Source organism: Festucalex cinctus, chromosome 6, assembly GCF_051991245.1.
Source record: "Festucalex cinctus isolate MCC-2025b chromosome 6, RoL_Fcin_1.0, whole genome shotgun sequence".
Lineage (NCBI taxonomy): Eukaryota > Metazoa > Chordata > Actinopteri > Syngnathiformes > Syngnathidae > Festucalex > Festucalex cinctus.
This window is the reverse complement of record NC_135416.1, coordinates 28304365-28331564: the sequence shown is the minus strand read 5'-3', so window position 1 is coordinate 28331564 and position 27200 is coordinate 28304365. Positions and strand designations below refer to the sequence as shown.

Here is a 27200-nt window from a genome sequence, read left to right as displayed (position 1 = left end):
GATCCTCGATAGGGGGTACAGCGCGTTGTCTTTGTGGAGAGCCGCTGCGTGACCCAAAGAAACGGCCGGTGCGACCGCTACTTTTTTTACAAAAAGGGTGGCTCCTATTATCTTCAGAGAGCAATCAGCGTCGGGGGGACTCATTAAACAAAAATCATCGCTGGCTCTTGTTAGCTTTAGCCTTAGATCCACGTTATTTAAGAGGTATCTCTCACAAAAGAAAATATCCGAGTGAATGGGGCCTAGGAGTTGAAATTCCCTGGACCCCTCAATCAATTGGGCTCTGTGAACCAGCCCTTCATTAACATCGTTGCCCGTGAGCGATGTTGAATCCATCCGCCCTCGTGTATCTTTGAAGAACATGGCTGTGCTAAATTGGCTTTTGAGAGAATCCTCTGAAAAGTTTAACAATGTTTCAATCATAGCTCTGTAAGGGTGAGTAGCGCTTGATTGTGAGATGAGTCTATCCCCTAATGTAACATCTACTTGGGTAAAGATTGTGTTTAACGGATAGTTAATGATGCCTACGTGGTCGGTGGGGCCCAGATGAGAGCCGTCTCTGTGTGTTACTCGCAAACGCAGGTAAAGCATTGTGTCCGAGAGATCCATATATTTAGAACCGTCCCCCGGTATGAAGAATTCAATGGGTCCTTGCTCCGTCAAAGCTGATAAGGGTGAAATTTCGACGTATTGGCTTTGTTCTATCGAAAGTTGGGTCATTGGGGGTGAGAACAAATCTAATTCCAGTGCATTCTTGCGACTTGTGATGTAAAAGAGCCATTTTCGTCAGATTGTTTAAGAGAAAATGTCGGCGTTGCTTCTTCGGCGCTTCCTTCTTGAGACTGATTTCCTTTTGACTGCACTCCTACGCTTTTTATGAGTAACCAGTCTCTGACCTATCGGTCTCCTCGAAGGTCTTCGAGCCAAAACCATTAACCCGGATCCATCTTGATTCTTTTCTCTTCTCTGTATTCTTTCCATCGCACGTCCTGCTACATCCATGGCAATATTTTTAGCCGCCGACTGCAGGTGAGGTTTCGCTACTGTAAAACCTTTTTTGACTAAAGGTACGACAAAACGGAAAAGTTTAGAAAAAATGGAGCCCAAACCTCGCCCATATTGCACAGGGGCCCCGTGAAAACCCGGAAGCGACCCTCCTGCTTGGGTTTCGTAATAATTAACAAAGCGATACAGGTCAGGGTGTGTCTCCATCACGACCATTGTTTTTTACCTCGGTTTAAAATGCAGGGTAATAATTATCTTTCCGTATTTAAAATTAACCGGCTGATTCTGATCCGTCTTAATCTGTATTCCTACTTCTTCAATATGTCTCCTACTAATAGTCAGGTAGTAAGCAGGGTTGAAAGTTTTAAAAATAAACTCCCCGTATCTCCCTTCGATCGGAACAGTCCTCAATAACGGAGCATAGGCATCCCCTACCGTCTGGTGTTGCACCACGTCTGTATAAACGTATAAATGGTATTGACCCGCCTTTATATCGGCTGGGTACGGGGCAGGTAACTAATTAGGTTTTATAGTAAACCATTGTCCTTCCTTCATACCAAGTATGTAAGCCAACGGTGCATTAAAGCGGATCTTATAACATCCGGTTGACGACATCCAAAGAAATTTCCGCATATTAATATCGTAATGGAGTAAAATTTGGTTGCCTATTTTATTTTTTATAATATACAGAACCGCCTCTCGTAGCTTGTCAAGATCTTCATATTCCCCGGATGTAATATCTAAGGTGTGGGTTACAAATTCGTTTTTATCAGACCCCCTAGCTGTCTCGGAGTTCTTTGCATCCTTAGCTTTGGAAAGCGTCATATCTTTTATATAGAAAGTAGTCTGGTTTTCGGGTACGTTTATCCAACTACGAGGGTATGAAATCTCAGTCAGGGCCACCTCCCAACTTCCTTCGAGATCAATGTGTTGGGCCAAATTCACTCTGAACTGTGAGATTGTGTTGTCCGTATACACATCCATACTAGCGTTAGAAGGTAGAGTAACGTAGAATCCTCCATCGTGTAAGGGATCCATGCCGGCTTCTGATACAAGTTGTATTTGAAACTCTTTTTTTAAACGTCTACAATCTGAGAAGCGGGGACCCAGCTATCGAATTTCGAGGGCCATCCCTTCCAACGAACGAGGAATTGTCTCTGCCCCCTCACCGTGCGCCTTTTAAGGATTTTCTCAATATGGAATGTGTGGTCTTTTGATACGCTCACCTTCTGTAATTCACCTTCGTAAAACGATCCTTCTATGACATCCCCGTCATAATCTTTCAGTTTGTAGACGGGTGGAAAACGAGGAAGACATTCAGATATGGTAAACAATTCGTCCGTAAAGCTCTGCTCGTATTTTTTATCAAACACTCCTCTTAATTTAGATATCCTCACCACATCTCCTGTTTTAAAACGCATTTTTAATTTCCCACTTTGCTCTATCGGCATATTACCGTATAGATTCTGGAAAACCTGTTGAGTATTTCCGTCAGTAACTTGATTGGGCTTCATTTTTATACTTTTATGGTAGCTTTCGTTATAACTACTTACTAAATCTTGTACGACGTCGATATACCTGCGTGTGTTTCTGGCCGTAAAATATCTCCACATTCTAGTTTTTAAAGTTCTATTAAACCTTTCAACAACCTGGGCTTTCAGATCACTGGCAGTAGCAAAATGAACAATGTTGTGTTTTTTCATCAGGTTCTGAAAATGTCTGTTAAAAAATTCTTTACCCGCGTCGGTCTGTATTTTTCGAGGCGTCCCACTCTCAGACAAAACAGATTCAAAAGCTTTAACTACCTGCGGAGCCGTCTTATCCTTCAAAATGCGTACGTAGGCTTTTTTTGAAAAAACATCGATGACGGTCAGTAAATATTTAAATCCATCGTTGACGCCAGCCAGGGCCTGCATATCGCAGAGGTCTGCCTGAAATTGATTCAGCGCCCTTGGGACAAAAACCCTGTTTCGTGGGAAATTGATTCTAGCGGGTTTGTGTAAGGTGTAGGCATCTTGCTCGATTAAGAAACCCCTGACTCGATCACGATTTACTTTTTTACCCGTAACATCCTGTACACCTAAGTGTAAACGCTCTACACCACCAAAACTGGCCGGGTGTGAGGCATCGTAGTAAAGCTTCTCCATACACTTCCTCTCAGCCATCATCATCAGAAAATGAATTTAAATGATATATGCAACGATTATTTATTGATAAATTCACACAGACATGACTTCTTTTGTTTTTTTTGGTTTATTACATGATTTCCATAGTATAATCATACACAATAGTAAAAATGATTACATGCATAATGCTAAAAGGCAATACTAAGAATTAATATACTCAAGGACTCGGGATAAGACATAGGGACTAACTTTTAATTCAACAACGGTTTGAAATTCTTTTAATTCAACAGGTAAGTCTAAAGGGTAGTTATTTTCTAGACAGTATTTTGCAGAATCAACAAACAGAGTCAAAATTGTTACCAGGTGACCTACACCCACGTCATCACACCATGCATCCAGAACGGCTTTAATTGTATTGGCCAAACCCAAATGACTCTCGTTCACAACACGTCTGACAAAACAATCCCAAGATACATGAAATAGCGAATGAGACAATGATCTGACTTTTTGCATAATCAACAACATTTTGTCAATTTGTCCGTCTCGGTCAGAAGTATGTAGAATGGTTCTCTCCAGAATGTCCGCCCAATTACACAAACCGTAATATCGAAACAACAATTTTCTGAAGATATTCCCCATCGTGTGTCTCTATTTAGAATTGTAGTACTTGTCCAGCAGAGTCTTGAGGTCGTTCGACAGCGATCCGGGGCCTTCAAGGGCGTCCAGTTGCTCGAGCTTGTCGAGTATCTTCTTCTCTTGCTCGAGATCTAGCAGGACAATCTCGGCCGCTGTCTTGACCTTCTTAATGTCGGTAGTCAGATGAAGCAAGTTCAACATGTAATGAATGCTGGGGAGGAATTTAGGCGTGCACAACAATGCTATCACACGATAATGTTTCCTAAAATACTCATCATCGTCTATTTCTAGACACTGGTGCTGCCTCTGGCTGGGATGGTTGATTAAACAGCCATTACATTCATCTCTACTGTATTTAACTATAACTTGATTGAGGAGATGTCCTATAGTCTGTTTTATACAGTTGTACTTATCCCGACACAGCCAACTGTCCGGGGGCCCGTTCCAGACAAGGTCCCAGTCCTTGTCAAGGTTTGTAGGTGAAGGCAAAGCTGTTGGCGGGCACCCCTCCACAACGTCCCCGTCAGAGGTTAGTTGCTGCTGAGGCTGCTGCTGCTGAGACTCCTGAGGCTGCTGAGGAGGTAGGTGTTCGTGCCGGGTATTGAGTTCCTCAGGAGTCATCAGCAGTTGTGAATACTCCAGCGAGGCAATGTACTCATCGGTCAGCTGCACTTCTTGAGAGTTCTCCGGCGGAGGGGTGTTCTCGTCGGCAGTCGCGGGGTACTGAGAACAGTCCAACTGCTCTCGCTCAAGGTGGGTCGCGGCTGCCTCAACGTCCTTTCCCTCCTCAAAGTCAGAGCTTTCTGTCTGCGTACCTTTTGAGACTTTAAGCCGCGATCCTTCCACCAGAGGCACCACACTCCGGGCACCCAGAGGCGTCCACGATGTTGCCAGGCGTCTGGAACTCTGTCTGGTAGGAGGCATCGTTGTCGTCGCTGGCTTTTTCAGGCAAAGTGTAGTCCGGCTGGAGACTCCTGCTCTTATATTACATAGGGGCGGTTATATGGGAGGGATTTGTTGTAAAGAGGCGTATTTTCCCATTGTCTAAGTGGTAGGGGGGCTGTCCTTGAGGGGGGTTGGCTTATGACGTCAGAGTAGGCGGTTCATAGGGGCGTTGACTACTCAAACGTCAACGCCTTCCTTACACCCACAATGTTTCGCCAATGCCGGCTGTCCAAAAAGAGGGTGGAGATTTTTTCAGAGTGCGCATCCATCCTCTCATTCCATTCAGCCAACGGTAGGGTCAAAACCCTAAAAAAAACACCACATTCAGTGTTAAATGCTTCCAAAGTAAAAAACAGTTCATTCTGATTTGTGCGATCACCAGTCTCTATCAGGTTGTTAGAATCAATTTTCACCTTAAAAAAACCAACGACCTGTAGGCGTTGTCCTCGAGACCCATGTAAATGTTAAAACATTCCATGGTTCAGACGACTTCATACATTCTTTCAACACTCGAGGTACCAGTTGATTTAATATACTCCAGTCATTAGAGTTTAGAGTCCCATAGCCACTAGGTGATGTATTTTCAACACCGTCCATGCTAAAATACAGACACAGCTCACCCATCTCGTAAAGGAAGCGGTATCCCCATGAGGCAGATGGATCCAAAGACCATATTTCCTCCAAAGACTCTGCGGAGGGTTTCTGAATACGTCGCAAAAACATCTGCTTCTTACGCGGCGCATCCAAAATTGAGTCGGTCCCAGTGCGTCCCATCTGCACTGAAACATTTGTCTCGCTGATTACATTGATTTTCCCCGCCATCCTCGCTGTAGCTCTATCGGACTGTTGAAGCGCTTGTTATATCCTTTTTACCCATACTAAACCACTCCCTCCGATCACGTCATTCAATCTCATTATTATTCATTATTCACTCAATCTAGGGGGGCGTGCACCGGATCCGGAAGTTAACCAAACAATTAGCATTTGAACCCGGGTCAGCCATGATATCTGCAAAAACAGGTAGGAACACCACCTACACATCATCCATCTTCATTAAGGGGTCATTAATCTTCATTAAATGACATCAGGAAGTCATTAAGGGTCATTCATCTTCATTATATAACACCTGGAAGTCATTAAAGGTCATTCATCTTCATTAAACGACATCCGGAAGTCATTAAAGGTCATTCATCTTCATTATACGATATCCGGAAGTCATTAAAGGTCATTCATCCTCATTAAACGACATCCGGAAGTCATTAAAGGTCATTACCCCTCATTAAATGACATCTGGAAGTCATTAAAGGTCATTAACCCTCATTATATGACATCTGGAAGTCATTAAAGGGTCATTAATCTTCATTAAATGACATCAGGAAGTCATTAAGGGTCATTAATCTTCATTAAATGACATCAGGAAGTCATTAGGGGTCATTAATCTTCATTAAATGACATCAGGAAGTCATTAAGGGTCATTAACCCTCATTAAATGACATCAGGAAGTCATTAAGGGTCATTAACCCTCATTATATGACATCTGGAAGTCATTAAAGGGTCATTAATCTTCATTAGGGAGGGGTCATGACCCACACATGACCCCCCTAATCTAATTAAGAATGTCATCCATCAAATTTTGACAGACCATGACCAAATATGGTCTTGTAATATTCTCTCTAACAAGGACAAAAAAAACGGCAGCATGACAGGAAGAAGACAACAACAGTGAACCAACAAGAACTGAATGGAAAACAGGTTACTAAATACACAGTTACACACACTAATTGACAATGACTAGACACAGCTGGGCAAGACACAAGTGGCAGGGGAAGCTGATTGGTAGATACACTGGGAAGGGAAGACACGCAGGTGGACAAGGTTAACAATAATGAGACCCGGGGAGACAAACCAGAAAGCAGAAACAGAAACATGACAAACTCAAACCCCAAATCATGAAATGAAATCAAATGAAATGTCGTTTGACTACAATAACTATCTTCCTTGTTTATATAGTAGACACAGGCTAAAGCAGGGGCTGGCTTCGAGGGCCAAAGTCCTGCAGGCATTGGAGGTTTCCCTCTTCCAACACAAGCTGATTCTAATCAACAGGATCGTTATCAGGCTTATGCAGAGTTTGCTCATGATCTGATCATATATTAGCTGTGTTGGAGAAGGGAAATATCCAAAACCTGCCGGACTCTGGCCCTCGAGGACTGAGTTTGCCCAGCTCTGAGCTAAAGCAATACAATCCGACGGTTGTTTTCACCGTATAGGAAGCATTTGCATTGTATTGCATTGGTGAAGTATCAGAAATGCCTGGATGTTTGGAATCTTTGTGTTCACCCTTTAATTCTAATTTTAAATATCCATATATCGATATTGTATCGATATTAAATCCCAATATCGATACATAAAACCATGTATCGATGTATCAAAGTGCCCCCCCCCCCCCCCCCCATTTTTGTCATTTTATTTACACAGCCTGTACTGTGGTTGTAATTGATTTAAATTATTATTTATTGTTTTTATAAGGCCACGTTAAACAAATCTGATTAAAGTAACAGCAATAAATTAAATTCCTAATATTCATATTTTTACTCATGCATTAAATTAGAGCAAGTTTCTACTCTACTCAGAATTGGTACTTTTCGACGGTCTAAAATATGTGCTGCATGAATTCCTCAACTAAATCGAAAATCGTTGTGAATCATGAATCGAATCGGGCCCTTGTGAATCGAATCGATTCTGGTAATCTGAATCGATACCCAGCCCTACTAATCAAACTTTATCTGTATGTAATTTGAACATGTATGACTGAGGGTGTCATGTTTGTTTATTTTCTAGCTTCTTACAGGTGTAATAGGATTATGTATGAGCCAAGGAAAAGGAAATTAAACGGAAACGTCAGGCCACCAGTAAAGCTTTTATTATTTAAACCGACACTACAAACAGCATTTGTAAAAACAGTGAAAGATGCCATTTTCTTGCTCTTTGTGATGACAAATTCTGAGTCCCTTACCTCCCTGACAATACTTGCTACGTACATCGGTGTTACAGCATCTCTAGTGTTTGTTCACCTATCAAATGTTTAAGTCACTAGTGCTAATGAGAGATTGTAAAGAAATACTTACATCCAGTACTTTTACATAATGGATGTGAATCCTTTTGTGTTCATATTTCAGGGCAGCGCCAAAATCAAAAAGTTGGCTATGGCTCAGGATTATGAACGGATCCGAGACATGCTGGCCACTGAGGAACGTGCTGCAATGATCTTGGTGGACCAAGAGCTGGAGTCTACTCAGACAAAGCTCAGGGTTCTCATAAAAAGGTTTTCTGAAAATATTGACAGCTTGAACAAGGCTAAAGTGGACATCCAGAGTCTACTTGGGCAGTCACAAACAATGGCCTTTATTCAGGTAAGATGACAATGGTTTTTTTTCCCTGTTCTCTCATTCAACACACTGATGATTCTCGACATCTTGCTTTGTACTTGAAACTGAAAGTCTTGCAACCATGAAATTTTGACTTGAAAAATAGGCCCATGTTCTTCATTCGGTCAGGCAAAAAAAAAACAGCTTTGTTGATGTTGACTTGTCAATTTTGAGATACGGTAATATGCTATTACTGTAATCCATTTACTGTAATGTACAGATTAGCCAAAGCTCACAGTGGCCCTTCGAACAACTGTGAAGGCTCAGCAGAAAATCAACAAAAATTGATTCATAAGTGAGATTTTTCTTTCTTTTCTTTTTCTTATGAGTCATGAATCTTGGTTGTGGTTGAATTTCCAAGGCGGGTAGTGGCAAAGGCACGGTTTATGATGCAGTTACATAATGTAGCAATGTTTTTATAATGACTCATCTTGCACACTCACTTTATTTAAGGCATTGCAGAAAACAAAACGATTAATATTGACCATTTGACTTAAGACTTTGTCAGGTTCATCAATACTGACACTTATATAATAATTTTACACAGACACAAAGAAGGAGAGAAAGACACCGTAATACCCTTCAACACGCTAGCGAGGAGAGCAGAGGAGAACTGTGCCATACAGTTCAAACCTATGCTTCTAAAACAGTCCCTCTGCCCCCTCTCTTTTTATTTGAATCATCTGGCACACAAAATGAAAATAGGGAGGGGAAGCGAAAGAGATACTGATTATCTTCTCCATCCAGGTTCTTCTTTGACGTTCGATCATGACCTTGCAGAAACTCAATAAACATCACGCTTCATGCAAGGCCACTCTCGATTCCGGGCGGTATGTTATTTCGGTCTCCCAGGCGAAAGGTCTTCGAAAGCAGTTCTGCCAGCCTGGCAAAACCCTTTTCCCCAGCTGCAAACACTTCCCCTTTCTCACAGCAAACAGTTGATATGATCTTTTTATTGCAACACAGCAAATATAATCTTGATAGCTATGATTATGAAACTTAGCAAATGTATGATAAAACAATGTTAGTTAAATCAACCCTTCAAGCTCTACAAATCACAAGTTAGTTCATTCATCTTTATTCAACAATTATCCTATCATTCCCCCCTTTTTATCCTACATTTGCTCCCAAAAAAAAAAACATCATTAAAAAGGACCTCCCAACGGGCTTTATCCTCATAAATCATAAATTTGGCAGCAAAATGAAAACCACCCCGTCTAACGCACATTCATATGGACCGGAAAACTATTGGAAACCGGAGATGTCTCAGAAAACAGGTCAGCGAGAGGATACACGTCGTCACCACTGCTGGCCCGGTCCTCCGCCACGCCCGTGTTAACTCGAGATTCATCCTGTCTCACCAACACAGGGAATAAATCATTGATTTTGGAATTTGTAGGGGCTATAGCGGCGGAGATAAGGCGGTTGAGGAGAAGGCGAATGCAAGGGATCATACAACATCCACACAATGCAAGAACCACGACTGAGGCGGCAATAGAAACCAGAATAGAGAAAAACAAATTTTTGTACTTGCCAAACATGCTTTCCCACCACTCAGTCCAGGCAGAGGTGTCCACACCCGAGTGCTCCTTCATCTTGTGGTTCAAGGTGCGCAGGCCATCAATGGCCTTTGAAAGCGTGCCCTCCGTGGCGGTATTGTTCGGCACATAGGTGCAGCAATGGCTGCCGAACATAGCACAGACGCCACCTTTTTCAGCAAGGAGCATATCGACCGCAATGCGGTTCTGAAACGCCATGAGTGAGGTAGCAGCCAATTGTTCACGAATTGCAATGAAGCCAGACTCAGTGTAATTTCCCAGTTTTTGAACATTATAGTGGATGTAGTTGATCCTATCGACATTCTTGTTGGGTGTTATCCAAACAAAAATGGACTCCCACCCCGCTGCAATCTGGTCAACCAACTTATACTCATCCGGTACCCCCCGTGGCACGCCAATGGAGTCAATGTAGGTCGGGTCCCCGTGCCCCCAGGCAAGCAAGCGCCTTCCAGAACGTCGGAACCGCGACCCCCGCCCTCCAGCAGGCCGGAAGAGGAGGCCTCCCCCAACAGGCTGGAAGCCAGGCTCCAGGTTCGTCACAGCCAATCGGATGTCTCGGTCTGTAGCTGGAAAAACAGACACGGGTAAGAGGAGTGACACAAGCGCACAGGTGCCGCTAGCATCCTTCAATGAATCGAACAATTTATTACCTCCGCACCACCACCACACATCGCTGCGTGGCAGCAATGGCCCGTTTTGGCGAATTGTTGTTGCACACCACATTGAATCCAGCACCCCCACCCTATTCATTGTACTTTGAAGAACGATACAAGTAAAATTTGCCCTCGCAACATGGGTGGAAAACACAGGTTTATCCTTAGTCGCCTTTGTTACAGGATATACCTCGTTCCAAATGGCGCAAGCCCCGCTAGGTGCCAATTTAGTCATTAGCTCAGCAACACAATCCGCCGGAATATTTGCCGGTATTATTCTTAACAGTGGACGCGGCCCCATACAAGTGACGCAACTAAAATTCGCCGCCTTTGCCGCCGTCTCCGCTAATAATAGCCAATTATTTCCTGTCTGAGAGACCCCTGTGATTGTCAAAAAATGGTCGTCCACTGTTAACTTCTTCTGTAACTTAATTCTAACGCCGGACCTGTAAACTGTCCCCGCTTTCAGGTTTAGCCGCCTCTACAGGATTCCTAAGCCCTGTCGACACACACACAAAGAAGCGGTGATAAGGATCAGGCCCACTAACATATGGGCTCAAAAACAACTCGACGCAAGGCTTCTTGCTGCAGCTCCAGCCCTTCGTCTGAATAGTTATCTGGAGACCCGCAGCCACATGGACCAATTTAACAAGGGGTCGCAAAGTTTTAGCGCAATGATCAGTCGTGTAGCTTGACCAGTCTCCGCTGGTCTCAGCCACCAGCGTTGCCCACAATTTAAACCTTGCCAACATGTACCAAACGTACCCCTTCCCATAACTATAAGCACTATACCCATGCGCTCCTTCAACCTTCTTGGAGCTGATCTCGGTTAGCAAAACGTCTGACCACGGCAGTATTAGAACAGTGGTAGCATCAGCCGGAAGACAATACATTTTAGTCCGCGGTGGAAGTCCTTGGTCGAGGACACAAGAAGAGGATGAAAAATTTTTGTTACTGGGCAATTTTTCTGCCTGCTTCGGTCCGGGCTTCACGAGTGTTACCGGAGCCGTCCACTGTAACGGCAGTTTTATCGGTTCTCGATTCTTTAGAAGCTCTCTTTTAACTCGACTGGCCACACTATCTGCCTTCACAGCTGCTGGTGTGCTTGTGTCATCATCCAGCCCCACCTCGGAAACGTAAGCCATCAACTGTGACATAAGTGTCGGCCCGTAATACAGCAGACACATCACTGCAGGAATCGTTACCATTATGATGACATAACACGCAACGGCACATCTCAGACACTTACGACACGTCATTGTCAGCTGAGAAACTCCTACAATGGTTCAGGCGTCTTGTAAATTCTTCACTGGCCCTCGGGTATTTTCAGACACTAAAAATCTGCACCCACCTTTATGCCAGGCTTCAGCTCACCGTCCCCCTCGAGTTTCTCAGATGAGATGACCTTTTTACAATGTGTGAGGTGTATCCAAGTCTTTCTTTCCACGATCCTGACAGCTGTTGGTGTGGTCAGAAGCACCTGATGTGGTCCCTCCCACTTCGGAGAATGCCAGTGCTTCCTCTTTATGGACCTCACAAGGACCCAATCCCCGGGCGCGATCAGCTCCTCCTGTGTGGGGGAAGCACAAACATCGCCTGGCATTTCTAAATCTTTCCGCTTTTCTAACGTTTTTCGCATATAATCTGCCAAATTGGCTTCGTCCTCCAATTCCCACTGCGTGGTAAACATTGGTAGTTTATATGGTCTCCCAAAAAGAGTTTCGAATGGAGACAGACCACCTGCGCTAGTTATGTTAATATACAGCTTCACCAAATCTACACATTGGGTCCACGGCCGTTTTGTTTCCTCCATACATTTCCTCAAACGGTTCTTTATTGTCCCGTTCATTCGTTCTACCAACCCTGCACTCTGCGGGTGATAAGCGCAGTGATGTTTTAAAGTAACATGGAACATTCTGCCAATCTTTTCAATTATTGTGTTCACAAAATGTGTTCCATTGTCGCTATAAATAGTTTCCGGAATACCATAGCGCGGTATTATGTCCCTACATAATGCTTTGGCTACTGTTAATGCATCGGGGTGTGATGTTGGAAAAATTTCTACCCACTTTAAAAAGGCATCAATTATGACCAAGCAATATTTTTCCCTTCTCATTTGCTTAGCACAATAAAATCTATATGTATTCTTTTGAAATGGATACGCAGCCTGGGGAAACTGGCCACTCTTAGGCCTAGAATTCCCTTATGGATTATGTTTTGAACAAGTCAGATGAGCTCTTCAAAAATATCTTGAATACAAATTAAACCCTTATGCCGTATAATGTCTCTCAATCATTTTTGTCATCCCTACTGTGGACAGATGGACTTTACCATGCGTTAAGGTGGCAGCCCATCTAAAAAGATTTTTTCCCGTGAAGAACTGGTTTATTTTCATTACTGATATAAATCCCATTTGTCAGTGTTGCCCCTTTATTTTCCCACATTTTTTGTTCTTGCGCCAGACTTTGCTGTTGGATTTCGAGTAGGACGCTGTTTTGCAGAATATCGTCTTGTACTGTGTTGTGTGCGACCCCTAAAAATGGCCTCAATGCAGCTTGCTTGGCCGTCTTATCAGCAAATGCATTCCCCAGGGTGACACTATCTGTGCCAGTGGTGTGTGCCGCACACTTACATATTGCCACCCTTTTTGGCAGCTGAATAATACGAGGGCAGAGGCTCTGCTTTTAACACGGTGTTCTGGGTTACCACAGCGTATCCTGTTTGTGTTTTCCCCAAATCATTTTTCTTCGACGAGCCGTCCACGTAATTACTCCACCTTCTAAAGGCTGATCCTTTAAATCCGGTCGACATTTAGTAGTTTGTTCCGCAAGCTCCTGACAATCATGCAGCCCCCCATCACAAGGGAGTGGCATCAATGTGGCTGGATTCAAAACAGTGCATCTTTCCAACGTCAGATGCGGTTGCGAAAGCAGGATGGCCATACAAGATAAGTGTTTGCGGGTAATAAGAAAGTCATATTAGATTGCAACAACAAGGATGCCACCGCATGCGGCACCCTCAATGTCAGTGGGTGAAACAGCACAATTGCGGAACTAGTTTCTACTGGGATAGATGCAGCCACAACTGCTCTGACGCAATGAGGAAGTGCTCAAGCCACATTGTCCATTTTAGAGGAGAAATAGGCTATTGGCCTTAATTTATCTCCATATTTTTTGTGCCAATACAGAGGTCACATAATACCTCTTACAATCTACCATTTGAACAAATAATTTTGAATAATCGGGCAGTGCTAAAACAGCACTAACACCAAGGCCTGTTTTATGTCACAGAATGCCTTCTCTGCTTCAGGTGTCCACTGTAATGTAAAAGACATTTTCAGATTTTGTTAAAAAAAAACAATTTTGAGAGTGGAGCGATAATTTTGGCATAATTTGGAATTCACGACCTACAGTAATTTGTAAGTCCCAAAAATGACATCATCTTTTTTTTGTCAGTGGCTTTGGAGCTTGCAGGACAGCAGCTTTTCTGTCTTCGAAAATTGTTCATCCCCTTTTGCTCAAATTGTGCCCTAGATATCTCACTGATTCCTTGCATAATTGCAACTTTTCCCATTGTTTTGGAGAATTAAAATGGTAATGGACCTCTTGCCCCGGTGGCACTCGAAGGCCCTTCCTCCCCATCGCCAGCCGATGAGGAGGGTGATGCAGTAAAAGGAGACAGAGGAAGGGGAGGATGTTGGTCGCGAGAAATTTCTGGAGATGACGAGGAGTTACATAACTGCCTCTTCCTTTCCGCCCTCCCACTTTCCCTTCAACTCCACTTGTCTAGCTTTATTGCCACTTCGCTTTTCTATCATAAACATCCAAAATTCGGTATCGTCATACCCATCATTTCGCATTTTCTTTTTATTGCATTTTCGCGTGGTTTTGATTTTATCTTGTAACTCGAGTATTTTTACTGTGTTGAGCTGGCCAGCGAAATTATACTTGTTTATCCATTTATTAAGGTATTTTATTTTATCAGGGCATTGATTTTCCACGAATTTCCAATCCTTGCATGCTAATTTTTGTTTCGGATCCTTTATCTTCGCCTGCTTACTGTTTGATTTCCCCATTTTGGAGTCAACGGTTCACCTAGGGTGACTATGTTGACTTTTTCAACCTTGAACAGGGCGACAATTACTTCCCGTCTGAGGTAATTCTCAAGCTTCTACCACAAGTGGCGGAGAATTCTTGCCTTTGCTTCCTCAGACAGCTTGTCACTCAATTTCCTGTTCACATGAGGTAGCGAACCTCCAATCACACCATACACTAGGGCTGCACGATATTGGAAAAACATGCGACATGCGATATAGTTGTTGAATATCGCAACATCGATATTATTGCGACATTCAACATGTACCTAAAGAAATAACATTTTCATTGTCAAATGAAAGAATAACATTTTGTTCATGTGGTAAAAAACAAGCTCAATGTGTTCCTAGTTAATTAATTGTAATTACACTATTATTACCCTGTAATAACCCTGTAATTACCCCAAACTATTAGATGGTGATGCACATTTAAGTTTGTGTCTGATTGGTCAATTTCAGGCAAAAGCCAAAAATTCCATATGAAAATTATTGCATGTCTTTGCGATATGCATACTGCATGGCCCAACATCGCGATACCGCTATCCCTTCGATATATTGCCCAGCCCTACCATACACATTCACACTGCGGAAACTTTAATTGCGCAAACAGGACACCGCCGCCCTTCCCAGTTTTAAAGTCTACTCTGACTATCAGTTTTCACACTGCGGAAACTTTAATTGCGCAAACAGGACACCGCCGCCCTTCAGTTTTAAAGTCTATTCTGACTATTGGTTTTAGAGTCTGCTCTTTTTATGGGTTTTAGGGTCTTCTCTGACCATCAGTTTTAAAGTCTATTCTGACTTTCAGTTTTAAAGTCTATTCTGACTATCAGTTTTAAAGTCTATTCTGACTCTCAGTTTTAAAGCAGGTGAAGTACTCACCAAAGATGTCTTCTCTCCCTGGGTTACCCGTCAACCCTTGGCTCCCAGGCGCAGAGACGAAGCCCAGGGTTCCCAAAATGAGGGATATAATGCCACGGCCGAGGTCTTTACCTGGACGTCGACTCAGCTCCCGGAAACGTCAGGCATATTGGGTCCCGGGTTTCGGCACCAAAGAAATGTCAGGTTCATCAATACTGACACTTATATAATAATTTTACACCGACACAAAGAAGGAGAGAAAGACACCGTAATACCTTTCAACACGCTAGCGAGGAGAGCAGAGGAGAACTGTGCCATACAGTTCAAACCTATGCTTCTAAAACAGTCCCTCTGCCCCCTCTCTTTTTATTTGAATCATCTGGCACACAAAATGAAAATAGGGAGGGGAAGCGAAAGAGATACTGATTATCTTCTCCATCCAGGTTCTTCTTTGACGTTCGATCATGACCTTTGTAACAACTATTGCCTAGGTCCATTCCACCCTCTAATTTTTTTTTAGTTTGCTTCTCTTAAAGCAAATTCTCTGCAGTGTATGAATATGCCAATGCCCAGACAGGATCCAGTCTGGTCAGCCCTACAGGTGGCTACCCAGCCACCAACAAAACTCTTTTGAAGCCAGACCAGGTGACAAAGGAATTTATGCGTCTGCCGAAGGAGTGTATTTCAAGCAGTCTGCTCGGAGCCCGAACAAATGGCTCCAATGGTTTGGAATACACAAATGACCGATCAAAGGAATGCTCATGACTTCTTATCAATCACAAAAGGATACTCTGGCGCCTCGCCCTTCCTGGAACGTCTAGATGGAGCAACAACACCTCCAAGTGGCGAAACTTGGAACTATCCTTAGTGACAATTCACATAAGTAATCGCATTTTACACATTTATATCATGGTAATTCTTGACAGACAACTGAACTACGAATGATTCATGTAATATCTTGTGTGTATGAACATCCTATTTCATGTGTACTCCATAAAGAATGAAAGATAACCAATATCTCTCAGTTCAGTCAGATTAGACAAGTAGAAGTTACCTCACAAGTTAGTTTATGATGCATTAATTACAATGTGTGTTAAACGGGTTGTGTGGGAAAACTGATTTGCCAGACTGACCAAATTTAATGCCAAATTATTAACCTTTTTAATAATTTTCCTCTGAGAGTCTGCGCGAGCGAACAGAAGGGTGTGCCTTCACCTGCTCGCCCCACCCAGAGACTATAAAAAGGATGAGCAGACCACTGCCCGCTCTCTTGCCCTCTTCCTGCTCTCACAAGCTCTTCCAAAAACTCTGGCCCGACTTGCCAGTGGCCCAGCCAGGCTGCTCGAACTCTTTGTTCTAAGAGACTTGCAAACCACGTGGCCTTTTTCTTCCCTAGCAGGATCCGTTAACGAAATCGGATCCTCGCTCCACGCCACGCCAAAGCAAGTCAACTGCAACGCTGACTAAAGACTCTTTCGTTTTTTTTGTTTTTTTTGTTCCACTATCGGTGCTCACCCGCCCGACCTTCTCGGTCCCGGGTACACTTGCAACGCACCGCCGGACTCAAGGTTGTGCACCTAAGCCGCGCACCGCACCTGCTACTCGGTGGCGCTCCGCCGCAGTGCCAACGCACCTCCAACGGCTGGCCTGTCCCCGTACGCAGGCGCGTACTGACCGAGCTGCAACACTGGAGCCGGGCAGCCGTCCGGCAGAACCAACCTCGCCAAGTCGACCAACCAATCAAGGGACGAGCCGCGCAACTACGTCAGGCCCCTGGCGTGGCCCCCTTGCTAACCTGTGGAATAAACCTTTTTTTTTCTTGCATTTTTCAACGAACATTGACTATTTTTCCCCCTTGTCAAAAAGGCCGCCACTTCTGTTCGTTGCTACGCAACTCCAGGTCTCGTAAGTGCGCTTGATTTCTACCTCGGCGTATCCACTGTGTGCCACTTACGTTTGAAACATCACCAATCTGGCAGGTCAAATTTTCTCTTTTCCCTGTTTCTTTATTCATTCGCATTCCTTCCTTATTTTCATTCGCTTTATTTTATTTCTTTTCTTCTGACGGTAGAATAGTTAGATAGGCAGTATTTTGATTCTGTAGTGTAGCAATCGTGAATAAATGCATGTTTTATAAACTTTATTCCGCCTAAGTCATCTGTGTTTCCGAGTGGATTATTATTCTTTTGTTAGTACAACGAACCACTGAATATCGAGTGTGGCGACTTTAGATTATCAATGACTGATGAAAGAAGGATTTTGGTCGTTGTTTGCTCCTGTTAACCCAAGCAAATTCAACGTGGTGCCCCAGAGGTTATCGAGGTAAATACCATTTACCTCTGTAACGTCCAGATTATTAATTCGTCCAAAAGACGACCCAATTATCGCTACATAATGGTGCCGGCCGTGTGAGGCTACAAAACATAAGAAGATCCACTCGAAAATACAAGACTTTGGACGTGAAAAGTAAAACACATTTCACGTAGGGTACCTAATCATTTGTCTCTGTGTAAGAAGGTAAACATTTCTTCTTACATAGAACTGCACTGACTTTTCCCTTCAGCTATGAATCAAGCGTCTGTTAAGCCGCCATATTGCGTGTGTCACCACCGCAGTGGTTGGCGATAAGTAAACAAGAGTAACGGGATTGATTGTTGGAAGTTAGGTAAGAGCCGGTCACCGTTTGAGGAAATGGTGGCTTGTATTTGAAAACGTACGTGATAGAGCTCGAGTTGTGCAACTTTTAGATTTCAGCTGGCTGAATTTGAAGTTGCTTGTCTTTGTGTTGTTGTGTTTCCGGAAATTGTGGGAAGTCACGTGACAGCCTACGTGCGTCGCGTTGATCCGACTCGAGTTACGTGCTTCGGAGTAGCTAACCGCGAGCAACGTAAACGACGTCCGAGTCACTTTCCCCGTGTTCCTCCTACACCTAGCTTGTGGGAGAAGTTTGAGTCGTGACTGAGCTTTTGTAGCCGCCGACTCAAAGTTGCAGCTCGTGGCGAGCGGATTAACAGAGCGCTAAGACGTTAGCTGCTTACCTGTACCGTGTACGCATTTCCACAAGGTGGCGCCATAGTCCTTGTGAAGAGCTGTGTGGCTCGTGGAGGCGTGGTTGAGTACCTCCCCCTCCCTTCTCGTTGGCGAGTTTGAGCCACGCCTGCAGACGCCCCGAAAGGGAGTGAATTCTGCCAGCTGTCAGCTGTCATTCAGTGTTTGGAGTGACACAGATCACTCGAGCTTGCTCCACTGTCAATAGACAACTGACCCCCCCACTGCTGCTTTCACGCCGGTGGTCCTTGCTCCGCGACAATTCTGATTCAATGTCACTTCACATTGCTTTTTGAATTGTTTTCCGTGTCGAGCGTTGTACTTAGTGATGGTCGTCACTGTTAGTACGCAAGGATAATAAAAAAATTATCCACGTCCGATTAAACGCAGTTGTAGGCTTAATTGACTGCTTGCGTTTAACGATTATAGTAATAGCCACCGCATTCTAGTCTTTTACGCTGCCTAGCGTGAGAGCAATTACGGTTGCATCAACAAAACATACTGCTGGGTCAAATTAATATAAAGGAACTATTTACACTGTTGTGTTTTTCTCTTTTTTCCTTTTTTTTCCATATTCCCTCTTATCCAGTTTCATACTAGGCTAACTAGCTGTATGCTCGACTTAACATTCTACTTAATTTAGGGTTTTGTGTTTGTTTAGTTGGTTTGGTAGACCTAGTATTATTATTATTACTTTCTTCCCTTTTATTTGTTTTTCTTCTCATTTTTATCCATTATTTTTAATTTTTTTTTGTTTTGTTTGTTCTTTTGTTTTTGTTTTTCGGTTGTGTCTTAGTTAATAAGAAGGTGTGAGTTCGAATGAGCTATTATTAGAGAGGCAGCTCTAATATTTCTGTACAGTTTTGCAGTTTTTGTGTCCCAAAACCCCGTCCACAAGACATTTGCATAAAACTGTACTGACACTGTAATCAGTCATTTGACTAAGACTATTAACCCCTTTTAAGTTTATTTTCCCCTTTTTGCTTTGTTGTTTATTTAATTTAATTTTAATTTCAACTTTTAACTCGACTTCAAAAAAAAAAAAAAAAAAAAAAAAAATTTTGAATTTTTTTTTTGATTTAGCTTTTGGGATTGACCGCTGTAACATTTCAGAGTTACTCTGTCCCTCATTCAAGCTATTCTTTGCTGAGTGAATCAAGTTGAAGTTAGTATTATTAATTTTTTTATTTTTTTTATTTTTCTTTATTTATTATTTTATTTTTGTTGCTGTTTGTTTTTGTTTGTTTTGATAACTGGAATTGATTTTTCACAACTATAGTGTAAGCTGTGGGGTGCATAGCCCACTACAAATCTTTTGCTTTTGTGGCAATTTCCCTTTTGATAATTTGAACCCAGTGTGTATTGTTGACGATACATACTTGATAGCGGTAGTTAGCTAACTGCGTACGCTAATTAACTAACTATTAAACGCTAGTATAAGTTGATCGTCTAAAAGCTATTGACAACATGGCAGCACCCCGAGAGACTCCCAGCCCCTGTGAGAGCTTAGAGACCTTAGCTCAACTGGTGCAGAAGCTGACCAAGGACTTCTTACCTGGATACGCTGAGTCTATTCGGCATGCGGATGTCAATACGCTAAATGATAACCTCGCGCAACTCATGAGCGACGCTGAGACAAAAGCCCTAAAAGACAAATCACTCATTCGAATGCTCGGATGTCTGACTTTGAACCTTGCCGCTCAGTTGAAGCTCAGCGATGCCGAGGATTGTCAAGTGAAACACCAACTTGACATGGCACGACAGCAGAGCCGTGACGCCACGGCACAGCTTGAAGCCGCCCATGACCGAGTGAAGGTCATGGAGACCCAGCTGGACGACGTTAAAGCGCAGCTGGATGAGGCAGAAGCCCGCGCAGATGCGGTGCTAGCCGAAAATCTGGGCAGTGATGCAGATGAGTCTGCTTCCACTGACGACTCCCATCAAAAGATTGGTGAGTTAACCCAAGCTCTCGCGTCCGCCGAAGAGACGAATCGAGAGCAAGAACAACTGCTGAGATCCGCGGCAAATGAAATTCACAAACTAAAAGCAGAGGTGACTCACTTGACTGAACGACCGTCAAAAGACCAACTTCGGCTAGCAGAAGCTAATTACTTTCGGGTGAGTTCGTCGCTAGCTCAGTCAACCGATGAAGTGAAGCGCCTCCAAGTTCAGGTACAGACCTTTAGGGAGGAACGTAATGCCGAAGTGGACCGCTCATATGACCTGCGAACCAAATTAGCATTGACTGAAGCCGAGGTTACCCGCCTCCGACAATGCCAGCAGGAATATGAGACAGAGTTAGCTCATATTAAACATGAGTTACAACGCGCGCAGCAGTTGCATGAGGTCTCCCGAGGAGCCTCCCGGCCGGGAGATCCACCCCCACACAGACCTCCTGATCCCAGAGCCACAGCACCACAGCTCAAACTGCCACCTGAGTCCGGAACCGCTTGGAGGACGCCGCCAGTGACCACCGCCGCTTTAGGCCTGGCACCTCCAATGGCCGCCTCCCCACACGCTTTCGGGCCATCAGGTGATGACAGTTTCCAACGTGGACCCATGTCGACTCCCCCGTTGGAGGGACAAATGGGCGTGGCCTGGAAAGATTTGGACAAGCTGGCTCGAAATATAACCAAATTCGAACCGAAACCAGGGGGGTCCCACAACACAACAGAGTACTTGAAAGACATCAACTATCATCTCCAGCGGTTCCCAATGGCAACCGTGGAAGATAAGTTGTACTTGATCAAAATGACGTCCAGCCGAGCAGTCAACAGACTGCTGGAACGGCAGCCCGCTGATGTGTTGTCTGACCCCTTGGCACTGCACCAAGCCATCTCACGCGAGTTTGACGGTTCTCCTGGGTTGTCGGGCATGGAAGTCGCCATGTTCGTCAAACAGGGAAAGCAGGAGGCCCCTCAGGCCTTCTATAGTCGTCTTCGCGATGCCTATTTTGGGACTCGTAACGAGCCCAACATGGAGGAAGATCCTGGTTTTAAAACGTTGTTTGTCCGAAACCTCCAACAAAACCTTAACCACTACTTGGGACTGGCTTTGTGTCCTGAGACACTGAATAGCTCGCAGCTACGTGACTTAGCAGCTAGGGGCTATGCAAAGCTAAAATTATCCGCCCCCAAGGCAGGCGACGCAGGAATTTATAAAGTGGACGTGGGTCCTCCTTCAGAGCTGGAGGGAGCTTGCTCCTTTGCTCCGAGGGAAGACCAGACTAAATCCAAAAAGTCAAAACAGTCCCGCGCCCCGCGAAACCGGAAACCGCGCTCCAAAACCGACTACTCGCGTGACGAGAAAGCGGACGGAGAAAAGCAAGCTGACGACCGCCGGCGCTCCAAAGTTGCTAAAGGTAAGCCCGATTCGCGCTATCATCCAAAACGTGATAAAGTCGAACGCGCGCCAGCAACCGATTCCTGCCGCGAGTCCCGGAACCGCCAAGCCGACTCCGAGACTGACCACAACGCAGTTGCCAACGGCATATTGAAGGCACTCCTGAAATTGTCAAAAGACTCGTCAAAAGACCCGCCTTTATGACTAACCGACGGCCGGATGCCCACTGAAGTGACCCACCAGCAGAGGTCACCAGAGGGGCCTCCAGTAGCCGACACTCAGACACCTACTAAACTGCCTTCTGACTCAACAATATTGGTACTGCAGGCTGATCCAAATACAGCAGACCCGCATGTATCGCGATCAACCGATGACGTGAGACCGTTCCAACAGCTTTTAGGTGATCTCACCACCAGGGGGATAGCTCGTAAATTCTATCTGAGCATCACCCTGGAGCGAGCTCTAACCTACGAAGCCCTTGTAGATCCCGCCGCAGACATCACGGTGATGTCCAACACGGTGTTCGAACGACTCCGCGCCGCGTCACAAGCTAACAGTCGACCGCTCCGCCTACGGCGGTGCCCACTCACCGTTAGCGCTTTCTCACCTACTAACACAAAGCTGGAATCTGTCGCGATGGTACACTGGTCCATTGGCCCCATGGAATTCATCCACCCAGTCTATGTGGGACCCATTGAGTCAGTCCCCCTTCTTATTGGTCAAGACCTGTTGTTCCGCTTCCAACCCATCATAGACTACCAGAGACTCCAGATTTGGGCCCAGGTGCGGCAGGCCCTGCCGACATTTCCTTCGGGCCCTGACCAGGCTCAGCTCTGCACTGTGACTCGGGCGCAGCCACCCCACGGGGAAGCAGACGCCCCCACAGGGAGCTGGGACACGACACAGTCCAAGGCAGGACCCCTCGCGTCCCCGACAAAGGACCGGCTGAGAAGCCATGAGAACCTTCCTTTGTGACCTTGACCCACCACCACCTGATGCAGGGTACGCCCCGCGCATCATCGGAGGTGTCCACGTGCAAGGTGCCCCTGTTCTTGACGCTGTCCTCGCCTTGTGGGCTGACAAATCAGCCATTTCTGCAGCATTCGCTGACAACTTGCGAGATCTCGACCCGAACATGCTTTTCGTCTCCAAGTCTTGCCGGTTTCCGTTGAACACGGAACCCCCTCTCACAATAACTGCAGTGGGCGTGTGCGCCTTAAACCTTCAGTGGAAGCAGCACTCACTGACCCACTACTTCTTGGTTGTCCCGGACGCGCCTCACACCCTTTTTGTGGGTGCAGATTTGCTTGTTCGTCTTGCCGTCCATGTGGACACCATCAACAACGTGCTTTGGTCCCTCACCAACTCGGAGCCTCTAGCTTGTGTTCCCAGTCTTCCAAACATGAAGTCCGGACAGACCATCCCAGATGCTTGCGAAGTCTTAAACGAGGATGAAGTGATCGCTCCGGCGACCACGATCAACATTCCGGTTCGCTTGGTGGCGCGAGTTAACCAGGTCTTGAATGCTAACTCCGCTTTCTTTCAACCTTCATCGGAATTCATGAACCTGTCGTTACTCTTGGAGGCCACGCCCATCGTGGACGCCTCCCTCACCACTCTGATCTTGGTTCACAACCCCCTTTCGTACGACGTTCGCATACCAAAAGCGACCCGTTTGGGCCTGCTCATCCGTTCCGACTTCCACGACTTCACTCTAACGGTGCCTGTGGTTGGACACATCCCATCTGACTTGTTCTTGACTGAAGACACCGGTGGCCGAAGACTCACCAGGCCATCTCAGCTTGTTACGGTCAACCCTGCCGGTCCCACCAACGATGAAGACATCGTCCGAGTGGACCTGGGGACAGACCAACAACTGGTGGTTTATGCCTTGAGCGCGTTGCCTCCAACGCCTTCTAGCATTCCCTCTGGAAACCCAGAGAAACCTCAACCAACCACGACTCCAAATGGGGACCTTCAACCGTACCCAGAGTTCGAGGAGCACCTCCAAGAAGTTCTGCACCGCGCCGACGCGCTCCGGTCCGAACAGGACCGCGAACGGTTGCGCACCGTGTTAATGAAATACACACCGTCTTTTGCCAAGGACTCCTTGGATTGCGGGTTGACGGCACTACATGTAGTCCGCATCCCGACTCAGCCCGGCGCTCCTCCAACTTTCGTGCGCCAGTACAAGATTCCGATAGCTTCTTACGAACCAGTACAGAAGACTATCGACGCCATGCTGGAAAAGGGCATCATTCGCCCCTGTAACAGCACCTATTCGGCTCCATTGTGGCCAGTCTTGAAGCCAAACGGCACATGGAGACCAACTATTGACTATCGCAAACTGAACCAACAGGTTCCTCTTTCGCGATGGCCCATGACACAACTTGAACAGGAACTTCCCAAGGTTCGAGATGCCAAATTCTTCACCACCATCGATGTGGCTTCGGGGTTCTGGACGATCCCAGTAGATCCCAGGGATCAATACAAGTTGGCATTCACCTTTGGCAACAAACAGTACACTTTCAACCGGTGTCCATTCGGCTACGCCAACTCGCCAGCCGAATTTAACATCTTCCTCAACAAGGCGTGCCCTGACGCCGCCGCCAGGGGCAACCTCATTTATGTCGATGACATTATGATGAGGAGCTCCTCTTTGGATGACCATTTGATGGAAATCGACCACGTTCTTGGACAGCTGTCTTCTGCAGGGGCCAAACTGTCCCTCCTGAAAGGTCAGTGGTGTCGCACGAAGGTCAACTACGTGGGGATCTTGGTTGGGCCGAACGGGATTGAACCACAATCCAGCCGTATTCAAGGCCTTCTTGACATCAAAACCCCCACCAATGTGTCAAAATTGCGCAGCTTCCTTGGCGTGTGCAACTATTCGCGCCAGTTCATTGAACACTTTGCTGACATAGCACGCCCTCTTACTAACCTGCTGAAGAAAGACACCCCCTTCGATTGGGGTGACGAACAAAGCAACGCGATGAATATGCTAAAACAAAAGCTGGGCTCCGCCCCCTGTCTCGCGTACCCCGATAGCAACAAGGAATTTTTCTTGGAAGCAGGATTCTCCGACCATTGTTTGAGTGCGGGTCTATACCAAATGTACGACCAGGATAAACGCGTCGTGGCGTACGCCAGTAAAACGTTGAACGGCCCCGAGTGGAAATACTCCGACTGCGAAAAAGCCCTGCTTTCCACAGTATGGGCAATCAAACATTTCTCAAACTATATTGGATGCCAAAAAGTAACGATTGATACTAACCATCATCCGGTTACTTTTCTTAACAACCAACGCATTCGAGACGGTGTCGTAACGAACGCGCGCATTGCCGGCTGGCTTATGGCGTTACAAAGTTACGATGTTCGAGTCCGGTACGCGAAAAACGCAAAGTTACCGCTGGGTACCGATCTAGCGATTTGCCAGAACTGTGTGTCAACTTCCCCGACCCCGCCGACAGACGTCGCCGTGGCACCGATGCCGGAATTCACGTGTCACCGCTATTTTGAGGAACATGTCTGCAAAGACATGCCTACAGCTTACGTGGATGGCTGCTCTTACCACCACCAAACCCAGCTGCAGGCTGGGGTGGGCATCGCTTGGGTCGACGACACACCGTGCAAACCACTGCAATTCCAATTGGGCCCCCACTCTTCTCAATATGCGGAAATCGCTGGCATCCTGATTACACTCAAATTAGCAGTTGAACACGGTGTCACGGTGCTGGTTATCTGCACTGACTCAAACTATGCCCGCCTCGCCTTCACCTGTCATCTACCGGTGTGGCGTCGAAATGGTTTCCTTACGTCAGCAAAGAAACCCGTTAAACACCGCGACCTCATTTTGACATGCGACCATTTGGTTTCCTCCAATGATATGCATGTCTATTGGAAAAAGGTCCGGGGACACTCAAAAGTCCCAGGACCTGACAAACATTTTAACGACCTAACGGACACGTTAGCCAAACAAGGGGCCCTCAACGGGACTCCTTGGACATTTGATACAGCTTGGCTGCCCACCCAGCCCACCCTGGAGGTCCACGTTCTCACGCGCCGCCGCGCTGCGGCCGCCGCTGAGTCTCGCGACGCCCCCACACAGACCCCTACGGGGCCCGTGGCGTGCGTACCGCCCGTCCGAACCTCCGACTTGGTCGCCCAACAGGCCGGCGACCCCGCGCTTTTCAAAATAATTCAGCACCTTTCTGATCCTGTCGCCAACCCCGTGTCGCCTGACGCGTTGAGCAACGACAGCGACCTCAAAGACTTGCTCTCCGTGCTGCAAAGGCTGCGTCTCGTCAAAGGCCTTCTGGTTTATGACTCCGCGTCTCCGCCTGCCCTGCGGTTGGTGGTTCCACGGAGCCAAAGGGGGGTCTTGCTAACATACGCCCACGACGCGCCTTATGCAGGCCACCGCGGATTCAAGGCCACTGTCACCGCACTACAACAGGTGGCATACTGGCCGCGCATGCATAATGATGTAGCAACCTACATCAAAGGATGCCTGGTTTGCTGCCAGTTTCAGCCAGCAAACCCGAGTCACCGAGCACCACTCCAACAGAAAGGAGTCAACTTCCCATGGTCTGATCTCCAAATTGATTGGGTGGGACCACTGGTCAGATCTCTGAGAGGGAACAAATACTTTCTTACAGTAGTTTGCGCGTTCACCAAGTGGGTAGAATGCCTGCCCGCTCCAAACGACACCGCACACACCACTGCATGCCTGCTGATGAACCACGTGTTCTCCCGTTTTGGGTTGCCCTCACGGGTTAACTCAGACAGGGGAACCCACTTCACAGCCGAGGTGATGCAACAACTTTGGCAAATGCTCGGAATCAAGGCCCAGTTGCACATTAGCCATCACCCGCAGTCATCAGGACAGGTGGAGCGGACTAATCGCACCGTGGTAAATTTGCTGAAAAAGTTTGTTGTTTCCAACCATCGGGACTGGGACACCCGACTCCCACTGATCCTCATGGCAATTCGAGCCACCCCTCACGAATCCACAGGGGTGGCCCCCTTTGAAATGATGACCGGACGGCGAATGACGCTCCCCCTGCACCTGATGTATCAGCCAGGAGAAACAAACCTAGCCACGGCATACACGGCCTCCCAGTACGTGGAGGACTTGCAAGCCCACCTCCGGGCCACGTTTGCATTCGCTCAACAACGGCTTAAGCAAAGTGCAGAAGGTCAGAAAACCTACTACGATAGGAAAGCCTCACGAACCGAGTTCGAAATAGGTGATCGAGTATGGTACTACTTGTTCGCACAACCAAATGCTAATACTCCGCGTGCCCAGAGGGGCATCGCCCGGAAATTTCTTCCCCGGTGGTCAGGACCATACGAAATCGTCGACAAACTGTCACCCGTCGCCTATCAAATTAGAATGAATAAAGGACGTCAGGGGGACCAGCTGAGGTGGGTCCACCGAAACCAGATCAAAAGTCACTGCGGTTTTGAACGTCTGGGAACGCGATCGAGCGAATCTCAGGACC

General features: G+C 46.1%; 2 protein-coding genes across 3 annotated transcripts in view; one reads left to right on the top strand and one right to left on the bottom strand.

Annotated features, from left to right (window-relative positions):
* Positions 1-27200, top strand: part of trim25 (tripartite motif containing 25) — a 64715-nt gene that overhangs the window by 21468 nt on the left and 16047 nt on the right. For both annotated transcript variants that reach the window (XM_077525219.1, XM_077525218.1), the window contains one exon: positions 7892-8125. In XM_077525219.1, the coding sequence (XP_077381345.1) occupies positions 7892-8125 (234 nt within the window). The remainder of the gene's footprint in view (positions 1-7891; positions 8126-27200) is intronic.
* The window catches only part of LOC144021158 (uncharacterized), a 33183-nt gene continuing 14484 nt past the window's right edge, over positions 8502-27200 (bottom strand). Inside the window, exons 2-3 of the mRNA XM_077525220.1 lie at positions 10350-11922; positions 8502-10265 (exon numbers count right to left, since the gene is read on the bottom strand). Coding sequence (XP_077381346.1) covers positions 9358-10265; positions 10350-10653 — 1212 coding nt within the window. The 5' untranslated portion in view covers positions 10654-11922 and the 3' untranslated portion in view covers positions 8502-9357. The remainder of the gene's footprint in view (positions 10266-10349; positions 11923-27200) is intronic.